This window comes from Ictalurus furcatus, chromosome 2 (assembly GCF_023375685.1).
Source record: "Ictalurus furcatus strain D&B chromosome 2, Billie_1.0, whole genome shotgun sequence".
Lineage (NCBI taxonomy): Eukaryota > Metazoa > Chordata > Actinopteri > Siluriformes > Ictaluridae > Ictalurus > Ictalurus furcatus.
Window position 1 is genome coordinate 19,377,204 of NC_071256.1, and position 15,094 is coordinate 19,392,297.

The 15,094-nt window shown below is 38.9% G+C and overlaps 1 protein-coding gene across 1 annotated transcript; it reads left to right on the top strand.

Moving 5' to 3' along the window:
• Positions 1-171: 171 nt before the first annotated feature.
• On the top strand, positions 172-12,702 carry pigq (phosphatidylinositol glycan anchor biosynthesis, class Q). The gene is made up of 11 exons (XM_053652296.1): positions 172-803; positions 1,275-1,985; positions 2,997-3,128; positions 3,246-3,366; positions 4,209-4,335; positions 4,547-4,700; positions 9,930-10,041; positions 10,350-10,430; positions 10,546-10,660; positions 11,535-11,596; positions 11,728-12,702. The coding sequence occupies exons 2-11, from the start codon at positions 1,321-1,323 to the stop codon at positions 11,878-11,880; spliced, it is 1,722 nt and encodes a 573-aa protein (XP_053508271.1). The 5' UTR covers positions 172-803; positions 1,275-1,320; the 3' UTR covers positions 11,881-12,702.
• The last annotated feature ends 2,392 nt before the right edge of the window (positions 12,703-15,094 follow it).

The following is a 15,094-nucleotide window of genomic DNA, read 5'->3' on the forward strand; positions in this document are numbered from 1 at the left end:
AGTATTTTAGTGCAAGTATAACCTGATATACTGTAGGTCATGGTGAGGCTGTGTACTTTACTTTTTCTAAAAACTTATATGGATTTACTTGTGAACTCAAAACTAAGAAATTTGAAATTCTGAAATTTGTCTCAAATTAGATGAATACATTTAAAGCTGAGGTGGTGGTGTATTAAAAAAGAGAGCGGAAAATATTTTAATTGAAAACTTTATTCGAGTTTTAGCTCACATTTATATTATTTATTTGCATATTTATACACTTTTATTTCACATTGTATTCAGTTAAAACTCTCGCCGGAACTGGAGTTTTGCAATCTTTTGTTTCATCCGGCGGCTTTTTTTTAGAGGCACCCTTTAACAAAATGGTTGCCGGTTGTATCAAAAATGTCTTGTGTGCCCTCAGTAGGTGTACTATAAAGCGTAGAAGTAATATTTCTTACCTCGCTAGCTCTAGTGCACTCTATGTTGAATTTTGGATGCAGCCTAGCTAGCTTTTCTGAGCGTACACTCTGCACTGTGTTTTAAATTGTACTTTAGGTAGCATTTAAAGCTAATTTCTACTGAACTGTTAGAAAGTTAGCTAACTAGTTAGCATGGCAGAGAGATACATTAGCGGTCTTAGCGTGAATGCGTATAATCTTCTCACATTTCTATTGCGATGTATTTGTACTTAAGTGCAGATAACATTAGATAGTTAGCTCCACAGTTAGGACACAATCGATGACAGTTTTGCCGGAGGCTTGTGGTTTCTATAGAAACGGCTGCAGGATCCAATATGTGAAGGACAAAAAGAGGACATTTCTGTAAGCAAACTTTTTGCTTTTTATCTAGAAAAACAAAAAACACAATAAAGTGTTTTATTTTATTTGTTTGATTGCAACTCAATAATCTGTCTTTAATTAGTGTTGTGATGATGTGACTCTTGTTACGTTACGTGAACAAATATCGCGGTTTTTATATCACATCACAGTATTAACAACTCGGTTAATTCATAGTTATAATAATTAATGTTAATGAATCCCTTGAAATGATATCTGATTATTCAATACGTAGGTGTGAGGGTGAAACGTGGATTTAGTGTTAAATATTTCACTTGGTTTGGAAATCTCATCTCAGTTGTACAGTATATCTGGAAAACTAATCCATTCTGATCAATACTTCAGAAACTTTAAATCAGGTGATGGGGAAAAATAAACATGTGTAAATGATAATTTATGACAATCATTCACTATGACTCACTCTTGTAGCTTTTTGTGTGTGTGTTTCCTTGACAGGGTTTTGGTCAGTTTGAGATTTTTAAAATTATTTTAAAGCGCAATCATGGTGCTGAAGATTTTCTTCCCACGATGCTGCAACATGGCCGACAGCGGTCTGCTCGTGGGTCGCTGGATCCCGGGCCATGACTCAGCCGTGGTGCTCGCCGTCATTCACTACCCCTTCATACCTGGCCATGTGAAGAAGTACCTGAGCGAGCTGCGCAGCCAGATTCAGGTGGATCTGACCGTTCTGGGGTCATGGAGCTTATCCAAGGACGGCCAGAAGGAAATGGACGGCTTCTTGAAGGACCTCAGCACCATCTTCCCTCACTCGCGCTGGCTGCAGCTGAGCCGTGAACCCGGCAAGAAAGGCTTTGCTTGTGAGGTGGAGCGCAAAAATGGACACGCACCACCAAGCGGCGAGGAAGACAAAATCATCTTCGTTCATTACGATCAGAGGAAGGTCATGCTTTCACAGCTTCATCCTATCCATGAAAACGGTGCTGATGTGGAGTCTTCAGAGCTACGTGCGGTTTTCCACACGGTTTCCCAGAGCGAGCCGCTGTTCCTCCTCGACAAATATGATGACGGGCCACTGAAGCTGACCCACTGGCAGTCCGACGGCAGGGAGGCGAGCATCATCGTGGAATTGATCAAGCAAGTCTCTGTCCCTGTCTGCATTCTCCTTACCTCGCTGGTGTGTTGGTGGAAATGGCTGTGGAGCTTCAGGTGAGCCGGGATTAGTGAACCTACACCATGTGTGTGTGTGTGTGTGTGTGTGGTGCGCAAAGAGGTTCAGTCAAGTGTAGATGTTGTAAATACAAAAATGTATTCGAATACAACACACCATTTTAAGAATATGTCTGTACAATATTTAAAATTAACCTGTTTGTTAAAATGCAGTCTTAAAGCAGTAGTTTGTCATTTTAGAGCCCTCTGGTGTCTGTGAGTCGAACTGCCATTACAATAAAAATGTTGACAAACCTCTGTTTTTTTTTTTTGTTTTTTTTTTACACACACCTCCAACTGACCCCAACGCTCTTTTTTTTAAGTAATAATGTCTAGTTTGTGTTCCAGCTGGGGATGGAGCTAATTTATGGACCATACATTTTTTTTTATGTTCTGAAATGAGAAAACTAGGCAGATCCTTTGCATGGAAATTTTTATACCTCTCAGATGTGATCTGTATCATTGAAGTGATTTGATTTATTGCGGGTCTAGATATACTCTCAGAAGTTACAGACTACACCTTTAATTTGACAGGGTGAACGAAAGAAAGTAGTTTATCAAAACATCTGGCTAAAACTGGTAATGTCCTAAAGGACTAAGATCCAAATCACTTATTTGTTCATGAGCTGTTTTAGAGGAGTGGTTTGTAATTTTAGTGCCCTTTGCTGGCTGAGAGTTAAATTACACTTGCAATAAAAACACTCCCTTTCTTTACTTCATCTATTTACTAACTAACAGTGTATTGTGTGTTATTATTATTATTATTATTATTATTATTATTATTATTATTTTGCTGAATATCTCTCTTCCAGCTTGGAAAACCCTGAAATAGGAAAACTAGGCAGATTTTTTTTTGCATCGCAAATTTGCAGGTTTTTGTGGTGTCTTTGTAATAATATGATTAATTCAAGTCTAGTAGCACTTAGAAAAATGACAGACTGCACCTTTAATCTTATGTATCTTACAGACAAATGTGAACTCCATTTTTTTTTCCTTTTTTTTTTTTTGCAGGGTCCTGAATATTTGGCCGGTTCCCTTCATTTCGAGCAAGTTGTCCACCTGTGTTCAGGCAGGATACAGGACGGATCATTTTCAAACCGTCTTCTCGACCAGGAAAGCCACGACTCACATGGACTTCATGAAGTACCAGATTTAAGCACTTTATTTTTTTAGTTTGTATATTTTTTTAATGTATTTTACACACGGTATAAACTGACCATGGTGTGTTTGCAGTAGTGTGTTGTGCTTTTCTCTCTGTAGGAAGGCGAACATGTTTGTGTCCTTCTTTGTGGACATAGCTCTTGGACTGCTGCTGATCTCGTGGCTCTACAGAGAGAACCATATCAGCCAGCTCGCTAACACCTTAGTGCCAGCTGCTGATGTGAGTACTGTTTACACTTGCAACACAAAAATAGTAGACCTCTTGTTGACACAGCCTTACACCTGATTGCTGTTTTTAACGGCTTGTTGTCTTGAATCAGAAGCAGGTGGCTTGAATCATCAGACATGTAGAACTCGACCAATCAGAAATCCTGCCTTTATGATACACAACCGATTGTATGACTGGTGTCATAATGTGTCATATCACCTGTCAGTCATAGTCAAGAAGACATGGTCTCTCACTGTATTTCAGTCTCAGTAAAGGAGGTGTGCCTCAGAGAAGTAGGCGTGGTCTGAATACTTATTACTCACAGTAAAGGATGTGTAGCCTCTCTAACTTTCACTCCTAGTGAAGGAGAGGCTGTGCTTGTACCTGTCAGTCACTGTAAAAGAGGTGTGGACTCACTACCTGTCCCTCACAATGAAGGGGGTGTGGCCTCTCGACACTGTTAGCTCTCTACTTGTAGCTAACAGTGAAAGAGGTGTGGCCTGTATTTGTCACTCAGAGTGAAGGTGTGGTTTCTATAGCTGTTATTCATGGCAGAGGAGGCATACCCATCACTGGCATGTATATAAGTTACGTTAAATTTATATGTACGTTAACGTCCCACACATTGGCTGTTACGTTACAAGGCTACACAGGCTATACATTGCTAATCTTCATGTGTCAGATTTTATTACGATCCAAATGTACAGGAGCAGAGTTGGGTTCTCCTGCAGATCTAAATGAACTCTGTAGATGATATAAACATGACTATTTACAGTAGAAACAGTATGTTTTAGGTATTAAGCTGTATGCTGTATGTAATCTAAACAGATAAAGTTGTTTGGTTTGTTTTCCAGCACGTAGCAAAGGAGCTGCAGGAGCTGCTGGAGTGGCTCATGGGCGCCCCCGCAGGACTAAAGATGAATCGTGCTCTAGATGAGGTTCTGGGGAGATTCTTCCTCTACCACATCCATCTGTGGATCAGTGAGTGATGGCTGTTATTTCACAGAGACTAGCTGACTTAAAGTAAACAGATTCTGTTTTACTATTACTGGCTCCATATTCAAACAGATACTGGGCACTGGAGCTGGAAAGATTGTCTTAAATAGATTTCATTTCATTGAAATTTTAAAATAAAGTCTGACAATCCTGTTCAGTCATCATATCTTATGTGCTTTTTTCTTTGCACCCTCAGGCTACATCCGTCTGATGTCTCCCTTTATTGAAATGATCCTGTGGTACGTTGGACTATCCGCCTGCCTGGGCTTGACCTTTGCGCTTTCCGTGCTGTCGGACATTGTGGCGCTTCTGACCTTCCACATCTACTGCTTTTATGTGTATGGAGCCAGGTAAGGCACAGCACGATGACGTCTGCATAATCGATCTGCGTTACAGAAACAATATCAGTGGAGAATGTACAGGATGTCCCGCCTTGAAGGTCGAAAAACAAAAACCTCTCAGAAACCAATTAGGATTTGGTCTAAGTTCTCTAAAAGCTTATTAACCATAGGTCTAATGATCATCATTACTATAGAAACTGCAGTAAGGACTGTTGGTATCCTCGAACCTTTGTGCTTCCTTAGTAAGGATCATGAACATGAGTAGTAACCTGAAAATCTGTGTTATTTTAGCAATAAATTAGTGGCAAATTCAAGACTTTTTATCATGTCAGATTAGAATTTAGACTGTGTTCTTGTTTCAAGAAGATAAAAGCCTGAGCTTGTATTGCTAGAAATAAGTGTTTGCGGGCTTGACCAAAATATCGGGGGAAGTATCGGGATTATTGGTCGATCTCTAGTATTTACATTAGAATTGAAGAAATTAAGTGAATCAAAATGATCACTATTTGATATCATGAGCATGATCATTAGGTTGTATTCCAGTTGATTTCTAGTTTTATAATGTGGCATATAAAAGACATAGACTTTTGTAACAGCTCTGAAACATCAGAATCTGAATTCCTAATCTTCTCCAGATTATACTCCACACTATTGCTGGTGTTTATCATGCATGTTAAATGTTGAGGATGGTTATCTGACGTTTTATACCAGTGTTATAAACTCTCACTCTATCTTGTAACCTATGTGTGAAAACATTTGGAAATGTTTAATTCTGGTATTCCACCAGCAGAGGGCAGCGTCTGTTCTTTCCTTTCAAGCTACTTTGAAAATAATCTTAAATATTAAACACAGGGAATACTGTTTACCCAAAAGATAGTTTAGATAGTATTCCTGGTGGATGATTAAAAAATGATTTTGGCAGGTGAGGAAATATTCTAAATAAAATTCACCACATGATCTGTGTAATTATAATGATAAGAGTGACGTGCTCATGCATTTTGGGTGGATGTCAGACAGCCGTAGGCGCGGTGGTGACACTAATTTTCTGTTTAATCATTTAAGGCATGATCGACCATCAGCCAGTCGTGGAATATTAATAATAAAAGACTTTTCTGATGGTTTTACTGAAATGATTACGATAAGATGCTAATAATAGAAGGGAAATTACATTTTTCAAAAAAAACCCAGATCTATGCTTGTTTTTCTCCTCCTGCGATAAACTTCCAGTGCTTCACCGGTTGTCACGTCGATATCCCTGAGCTCAGTGTGTAAAACAGAAATGGGGTAAATGCATGATTCTGTTTGGTTAATCCTGTTTCTCGCCTTAGCAGCTGGTAGCCAATAAAAATATAATTAAACAGGTGGTTAAATACAAAATCATAACGACGTCATTGACCACTTGTGAACATCATTCAATAACAAAGAACTTTGTGCTATAATAACATTTTATGTGCGGTAATTCCTCTGTAATGATGTTCGTAAAAGGAATATATAATGAGCTGCACAGTTTGATATGCCATGAATAAGTATTTGAAGCTGGAAAATATTTAAGGGGGTTCTAACCCAAAATCCACCCCTAAGTACGCCACTGAGAGAACCTACATTAATGTCAAAGGTTCTACTTGTAATGCATAGCTTCTGTATGAATCAATACAGCACTATTATAATATGACATTATTAACACTTATTACCTCTGCTGCAGGAAAGATGAAAGATTTTATTTAGGTCTATTATTAACTGGATTAATTAAAATCATAATATCTGGCTAAATACTGCACTCACAAGCCATGCTGTAATCCTACACAGATTAATCTTTATATATGATCTTTAATGCTTTATTATGATTGTTATTGATCATTAATCTTAATTCATCATAATCATAGTGATCATTAGCATTCTATCAAGTTTCAATTTATAAACACTTTGGAGTATTGTTTTTAATTTAGGTATAATGTTTTATCCTAATCCATTGACAATAAAACACTATATGGCCAAAAGTATGTGCACCCCTGACCACCCTCTTCCCCAAACTGTTACAACAAAATCTGAAGCACACAATTATAAAGTACGTCTCTGTACGCTGTAGCATTACAGTTTCCCTTCACTGGAACTAAGAGGCCCAAAGTGCACAGAGCGAGCTCCATGAAGACCTGCTGTGTTAAGGTTGGAAGAAGGTGGAAGAACTTGAGAGTCCTGCACAGAACCCTGACCTCAACCCCACTGAACACCTTTGGGATGAACTGGAACTGGAGCCTCCTCGACATCCTGACATCAGTGTCTGATCTCAACCTCACTAATGCTCTTGTAGCTGAATGATTACAAATCCCTACAGCCACGCGCTAAAATCTAGTGGAAAGCCTTCCCAGAAGAGTGGAGCTTATTACAGTGTTTGTACAAGGTGCTTGAAATTTAAGTACTGGAAAACCTTGAAAATGGCCTTTTTTTAAAAAAATCTAGTGGTGCTTGAATGATAAAAAAAAATGAATAAATATGAAATGTGTATAAACTTTAAAGTGTTTATTTTCGATAGAACACGAATACAACGAATACATCCTTTCACTCAAAATATGACTCCTCCTCCTCCTCCCACTATTCACTCACTCATCGTGGCAGAGACAGTTCTAGTCCACTTTTCACACCCCTTTAGCGACTCTTGTTTTTTGGTGTTTTTTTTTTTTCTTTCAAAAAAGCACATATCGACAAATCTGTCAACTTTCTGGGCAAACCTTGACAACTTTTCGCGGAAGAGAGTGGCCAGTACTGCCCCGCGAGCACGAGGTCTTACTTTCCCGCTGCAGGTACACCCCCCCCTACACAGACATTCACTGTCCCTAATACTGTGGCAGGCTGAGACATATTGTGCTGCTAATATACAGCAGTCTTTATCTTTTCCTAGTAGGACGGGGAGTTTTTCATTGTCTGATAGATTGTCAAATGTTTACTGTGTGTGTGAATTTTTCTGTGTATTTTGTACGTTCTGTTTGGACGTGCAGCTCTGTCTCAACTGTGTTTTGGCTGCAGTGTAGGCACAACCTTTCTTCTTGTGGGAGCCACGTTTTCCTGCGTCTGCCTGTTTCTACTGCTAGGGTGTGTCCACTGAGTCTGTACCTTGTCAAGGTGCTTCTCAGTGTTTTATCTGTCACTGTGTACAGATAGTCTGGCACGGTGTACTGTCTTTTCATGGCCAAATAGCATTGCATTTTACTATGTTGTTGTGTTTGGGTTTCCCAATAGGTGATGTAGTTTTGTTTCATTTGTAGTGTAATTTGGTCCAATATGATGTGTTTGACTTTGTTGTTCTGGTCTGAAGTGTCAGTGTGGTGGGGGTTAGTAGATGTTGGTGATCCTTCAGGGCTGAAGCATCCGACCAGCTGAGACAGTGGGCTGTTTGCTTTGATCAGCTCTTGGTATCGCAGGGTTATGTGATGATATCATTGGGGGTTTCCAGAACTTGATTGCCCGTTTCTGTATTTTTATAATTGGCGAATATTTGCCTATTTCTTCCCTGCATGTGTTGTTTGTTGTGTGCCGATGTACTTGTAGGATATTTTTAAAGAATTCTACATGCAGGGTTTAAATGGGATGTTTTTCCCTTTTGGCGAATTCTTGATTTGTTAGTGGACCCCTCACCTCACCGCCATAGAGGGGAAATTACTGATTCTAATATTTTCAGCCAAATTCTAACAGGAATCTCTAAAGGACATTGTCTATTGATGGCATAAAATGCCCTGCAGGCTTTATCTCAGTTCATTCACTGTAGAGTTGAAGTTGCCTGTGGAACTGATTTTTAGTCCTAGATCGTTATAGTGTGATGAGTGAGTTATGTGCTTATTGCTCATGTGAATGTGTGTTGTGTTCCCTGTGATCTGGATATTTTCTGAAAGGTCATTAGTCTTTTTGAGGTTTGGTACATTTATTGTTAATTTTTTATTCTGCATTTACTTTCAGTGTACATTAATTTAATAAGGTCATAGGGTTCCCCCCCCTATGCCACATTCATTAAATTTATAAAATAATCTCTCTCTCTCTCTCTCAGAGCAGCACATTCAGTCGCTTCTAACTTTCTCTCTGAGTGATCATTTTACATGTAAATATAGCGGACATCACAGCACAGCCGTTGTCGTTAACTTACGTGCATGCTGATTTTTTTCAGACGACGTCGCGGTTATAAATGAGGATTTTGTCAGTGCAGAGCAGCAACTTGGAAGTGACTTCTGTTTAACAGGTAGCCTTAATGGGCCGCGTTTTAGTCGCCATTTCATACTCGTTCCGTCTGACACCAGAAAAATATGTAAATGAGAACAGCTTCATTGGGAATGCAAATATGACGCGATGATGTAATGAACATGCTAATTAGCGCATGATATCATCTAGTGACATTTAGAGACTTTCCACTGAAAGTTGTGGGCAACAGTGCTCCTGTGACTCACCTGGAGTATACTAACATTATGGTGAAGACGAAGCAATGGCTGAGAAATGCACAGTTAGTCCAGCGTGGCTGGAAAAGGCACCATATAAAAATTGGTTGTGTTTTTTTATTATTATTGTTATTATAAATTTTTTCTGGAATTTAAAAATAATTAAAAATTCAGAAATAAAGAATGTTTGAATGAGATCTCTTGTGTGGGGCACAGTGTCTTATTGGTTATCACGTTTGCCTCACACCTCCAGGATTGGGGGTTCGATTTCCGCTGCCGTCCTGTGTGTGCGGAGCTTGCCTGGTCTCCTCATGCTTCGGGGGTTTCCTCTGGGTACTCCGGTTTCCTTCCCCAGTCCAAAAACGTGTTGTAGGCTGAGTGGCATCTCTAAAATCTCCGTAGTGTGTGAATGGGTATGTGATTGTGCTCTGTGATGGGTTAGCACCGCATCCAGGGTGTCCCCCACCTCCTGCCCTGAGTCCCCTGGGATAGGCTCCAGGCTCCCCATGATCCTGTGCAGGATAAGCGGTATAGAAAATGGATGGACGGATGGACACCTCTTGTATAGTCTTTGAAATAATAAAAAAAAAAATAATGCTTGAAAAGTCTTTGAATGTCCTGGAATTTCATTATGGAGAATCTGTATAAACCCTGTTGTTATAACAGCAAAGCAGGGAATAAATCTGGAATGAGATGTTCAACAAGCAGGTATGGTTGTGATTGTCAGGTGTGCACATACTTTTGGGCTTACTGTATAGTGTAAGTGCTATGAAGAAGTATTTGAAGATATATATGCTGTGAGCTGTCTGTCTCTCTGCAGGCTCTACTGTCTGAAGATCTACGGCCTGTCGTCCCTCTGGAGGCTTTTCCGTGGAAAAAAGTGGAACGTCCTGAGACAACGTGTGGACTCCTGCTCCTACGACCTGGACCAGGTAACCTGCACCCAGTCCAAAAGAAGTGTGAGGGATAGACACTTTTCATGCACCACGGAAGAGAAAGGGACGGGGCTTGTAGTTTACTTCATGTAATATTTATGGGAGGAGTCTCCATTGTCAGTGGTACAGCTGTTACTTTTAATTTTCCGACATCTTCAGGACAGAGGAGTTTTTTTGGCTACTATAATGTTTCATGGACATTCCACAACAATAAATGTAACTATAAATGGTACATGATGTTAGAAGAAAATAATCAACTTATAATAATGAATTGTTTGTCTTTTATTCTGTTTGTGATTGTGCAGTTGTTTCTCGGGACTCTGCTCTTCACCATCCTGTTGTTTCTGCTCCCCACCACTGCTCTGTATTACCTGGTCTTCACCCTGGTGAGTGAAACAGATCGATGCAGGACGAAACATATGTTTTATTCATAAAGTGCTGATATGGATGGTGGAGTCAGTTGGCCTTATGAGCGCTGCTGTTGTTTTGATGTGCTTGTAGCTGCGGTTGGTGGTGGTGATGTTCCAGGGTCTGATCCACCTCAGTGTAGACTTCATCAACTCCTTCCCTCTGTTCGCCATGGGGCTGCGCATCTGCAGGCCATACAGACTGTCTGGTGGGTCTCCCTACTGTCTACACACCTGCACAACATCACACAATTTAGCATCATGCAAAATATTTTTGTAAGTGACCATTGTTTACCCACAATAGTGCAATATTTACACTCATTTACACTCATTTACACTCCTCAATCAGCTAGGATTTAAAAAAAAAAACATCTAACATACAGTACATATGCAATGAAAGCTGTCTAGCAATTTGCAGTAGAGTTGCTAGCGACATAACGCAGTGATTTAGCCAAAAATGGAATTTACAGTGTTTGCTTCATTAGTTTATTTTATTATTTCTGGTTACTGGAGCTTTGAGCCTAGTGTTGTCATATAATAATAATAATATTGTTATTAACAACAACAACAATAATAATAAATCTCACCAACTGTTTTGATATTTTATCATTAATGTTCTTTATACACTCATTCATTTTGATTATAAATTTATTATCCTCTCATTAATATTCATCGCATGCTTGCTAGTGTTCCGTTGTGCACTCATTAATATTCATTACATGCTCGATAATATTAATTATACACTCATTATTATTGATTACACACTCGTTAATGTTCAATATACATATTAATATTCATTATAAACTACTTACATTTATAGATATTCATTATACATTGACTGTTATCCATTATACATTCATTAATGTTCAGTATACATTTATTAATATTCATTATACACTCATTAATATGCAATCCGATGCATTTGAATGCTAAATGTTTTAACTGGGATTTAGATTCAAATGCATCAGGTGCACTGTTTAAAAGTATCTGTTTTCTGTCCTGTCCTCTATTCTGACCTCCTGAACCTGTGTACACTGGAGGTGAACTAATGTACACTGCTGTGTGTGTGTGTGTGTGTTTCAGAGGGAGTGAAATTCTGCGTGCTGCATGAAGAACCCGGTGCTCCACTTCACCTACTGATGGAGGTAACACATTTATAGCATACACACTGATTTATGTTTACCTGTGTGTGCTATCTGTCTGTTCATCTTAGTTTGTCTCTATCTATCTATCTATCTATTTACAGTATCTATCTATTGGTAATGTGTGTGTGCAGATTAACCCTCTGCAGTGCAGTTCGGTGCTGCAGTGTTACCGCACCGAGACATCCGGCTGCTCGTCCAGAGACTCATGGCTCACTTTGTGTAAGAAGCTTTTTGTAGGAGAGCTCATTTACCCCTGGAGGCAGAAAACCACCAAGACTGACTGAAACACACCTGAGACTCTCATGAGGTCTACTACTCTCTCCACAACCCCACAACCCTATGACCAGCCTGATGACACGTCAACTTCCTGCACTCGCTGTGTAAGATGGAATCGGAGGTGTCTGTGTTTTTTTTTGTTTTTTTGTTTTTTTTTGGTTTACTGAACTGAATGAACTTTCTCTCATGGTCCAGTATTTCTCACTACTGGTTAATATTTTACAGGCACTATTGATTAATATCTTAATCCTAGTCTTAATAAATACTAAGAAAAATCAAGATCTTGATTATTTTGATTAACTTATTGATTAGTTGTTGATTATACACTATTTTGTTACATTTCATGATGTTTTATTTTTCAGAATATTAAAGGTGCCATTTTTAGTGATCAGCAGTTCTGATAGACATTTTCACATCTACACCAATAAATGAATAAAAATTCTCAGCCTCTTCAGTGTACAGATCAAAATCTGAAATAATAAGGTAGTGATTTAGTGATTGTGAGGCTTGTCTGTATCAGCTGAACAAAGAATAGACCTGTACTGATTCGTTCATTTTAGTGATTCATTCAAACAGAACGAATCATTTGTAAATGAATCATTTCTACTTCAGGTGCAGTTTACACTGAACATTGCACACTGCCATCCATAAACATCCTCCTTTATAGTTCACGACTTGTGCCAATTTGTTTAATTGTCTCTGTAGCTGTGTTAATCAGAGATGCATTAGCATATTAATTGAGCTGGATGAATCAGATTGTTCATTTCTGTCGTCTCAAATTTAATTCCCTTGTGATTTATGTTTGCAATAAAAAAAACTCTCTTTGTAAAGTGGTTACGCAACGAGAATGTGTTTATTTTACAGTTAGTGTTTTCCATTGGGGAGGGGTGTGTGTGTGTGTGTGTGTTCGTTTAACCATTATGCATCTGTTAGAGATTTTAATTCCTGCAAGATTTTTGCTGTCTGTTTGTCCCATCTATCGGTCTGTCAAAACGCCTGTCTGTCTGTCTGTCTGTTTTTATCTATCTATCTCTTTGTTTCTTTGTAGTTCTATTTGAGTTGCTGATTCCTTTCTTTCCCTTGTTCTTTCTTACCTTCCACCCAGAACCCAAAGCACCCACTCTTATCTGTCTGTCTGCCTGTCGACCTATCTATCTATCTATCTATTTCTATGTAGCTGTCTGTCTGTCTCTATCTATCTATTTGTCTGTCTCTCTGTATGTATACCTGTCAGTCTCTCCAGCTATATAACTGTGTGTGTGTTTATCTCTATATGTCTGTCTGTCTGTATCTCTGTCTGAGTATTATTGAGTGATTTTCATTGGGGACACATTATTTGCCACCACCATACACCCCCCCCCCCCCCCCTTGTGCGTGTGCTGTGTCTGTTAGAGCTTTTTGTAATTCCTGCGTTGTATGGCTGTGATCCCTGGCTCAGCTAAGGGCTCACAACTCACAGTTTCCACTCACATAATTGAATTATATAAAAACTCCTATTTCATAATAATGATGATTAGGAGGTGGTGAGACTCTTTTTAAATGCGTTTTTAAAGGAAGCCATTAGAGCCTCATTGCTTGGTCTGTGTGTGTGTGTGTGTGTGTGTGTGTGTGTGTGTGTGTGTGTGTGTGTGTTTCATAGCACTCCAGATGTCCTCCCGTGTCCCATGAGATGCTCACGTTTCTCTAATCCAGACACGTTCCATGCACAAAGACTTCATGCAGCAATTTGCATTTTTAATCACTTCACTCGAAAGTGGGGGAGTGTTTGTGCTTTAATGTTCGCAGTGACCTTTGACCTCTCATTGGCCTCTTAACCCTCTCCAGCTGTCATGCAAAAAGTGCCCAGAGATCGACAGTAACGAGGAACTCATCTTTAGATTGTGATTTATTTTTTTTGTTTTTGTTTTTCTGTGTGCTTATCACAGAACAGTCTTACTATAATTATGAAATCTGTACTGGAAACTCGGACTTACTGTTCCTGTTCTGCTTTTATTTATTTATTTAGGATTTAATTTTAATTGCTAACATTACTGGATCTGCGCTTTGTTTTTACGCTACTCTGTAATCTTCTAGCTCTAGTAGATGTAAATCTTCCTGTCTGTCTGTCTAATGCTGTGAATGTGGCAAATTTAATTTCAGGAATGTGTGTTTAGAGAATAAGAAGTACATGACATGGAAAAAACAGCGGATGAGACTGAATGTGTGTCTGCTTCATTTTATTTTGTTTTATTTTTCAATACAAACAGTACATGTGTATGCTAGCTCTATCTATCTATCTATCTATCTATCTAATGGTTTCTCTGTCTTTATCTATCTATCTATGTATGTCTGTCTCTCAGTCTATCTGTCTGTATATCTATCTGATGATCTCTGTGTGTCTGTCTTGCTTCCTCTATCTATCTATCTGGCTGTCTGTCCTTCCTATCTGTATTGTCTATCTATGTATGTCTGTCTCTATCAGTCTGTATGTCTATCTATATCTCTGGCTGTCTATCTATGTCTGTCTATATCAGTCTGTCTGTCTGTATATCTATCTTGTCTGTCTGCCTCTGTCTATCTATCTATCTGATGGTCTCTGTGTGTCTGTCTTGCTTCCTCTATCTATCTATATGTGTCTGTCTCTATCAGTCTATCTGTGTGTGTATATATCTATCTATCAGGCTGTCTGTCTATGTCTGTTTCTATCAGTCTGTCTGCCTGCCAGCCTCTCTATGTCCGTCTAAATGAGATTTAATATGCGTGTGTCTGCTTTATTGGATTTTAATTTTATTTTTCAGGTTGTGATTGGAATTCCGACTCTTTTCATTAAGAGTCGACTCTTTAAGGTCCCAAATATTTCTTCCGCCTAATCCTGACAGATTTATAGCCCTGTGATTATTTTTTTTTAATTATGGCTGCAAATGTTTCAGAAAATCTTTTTGATAAACCTTTTAATAAACAAGATAACAATATTGTGCGATGTAGACGGATCCTCCTTGATGATTTATGCTGATTCATACACACGGCTCCCCTTTCACGCATTCACAACTATGATTAGAAAACAGGTAGGTTGCCATGCAAACATACAAAAAAATCAATTAGACAGTAACTACACCATAACTACATAAACTACACCATAACTGCATTAACTGCGTAATTCTACACAAACAGAAAAAAAACGACTCATATGCGAGTCGGCTCTCACCGTAAAAGACTCGGCTCACAAAGTCGACTCTTGAGAAT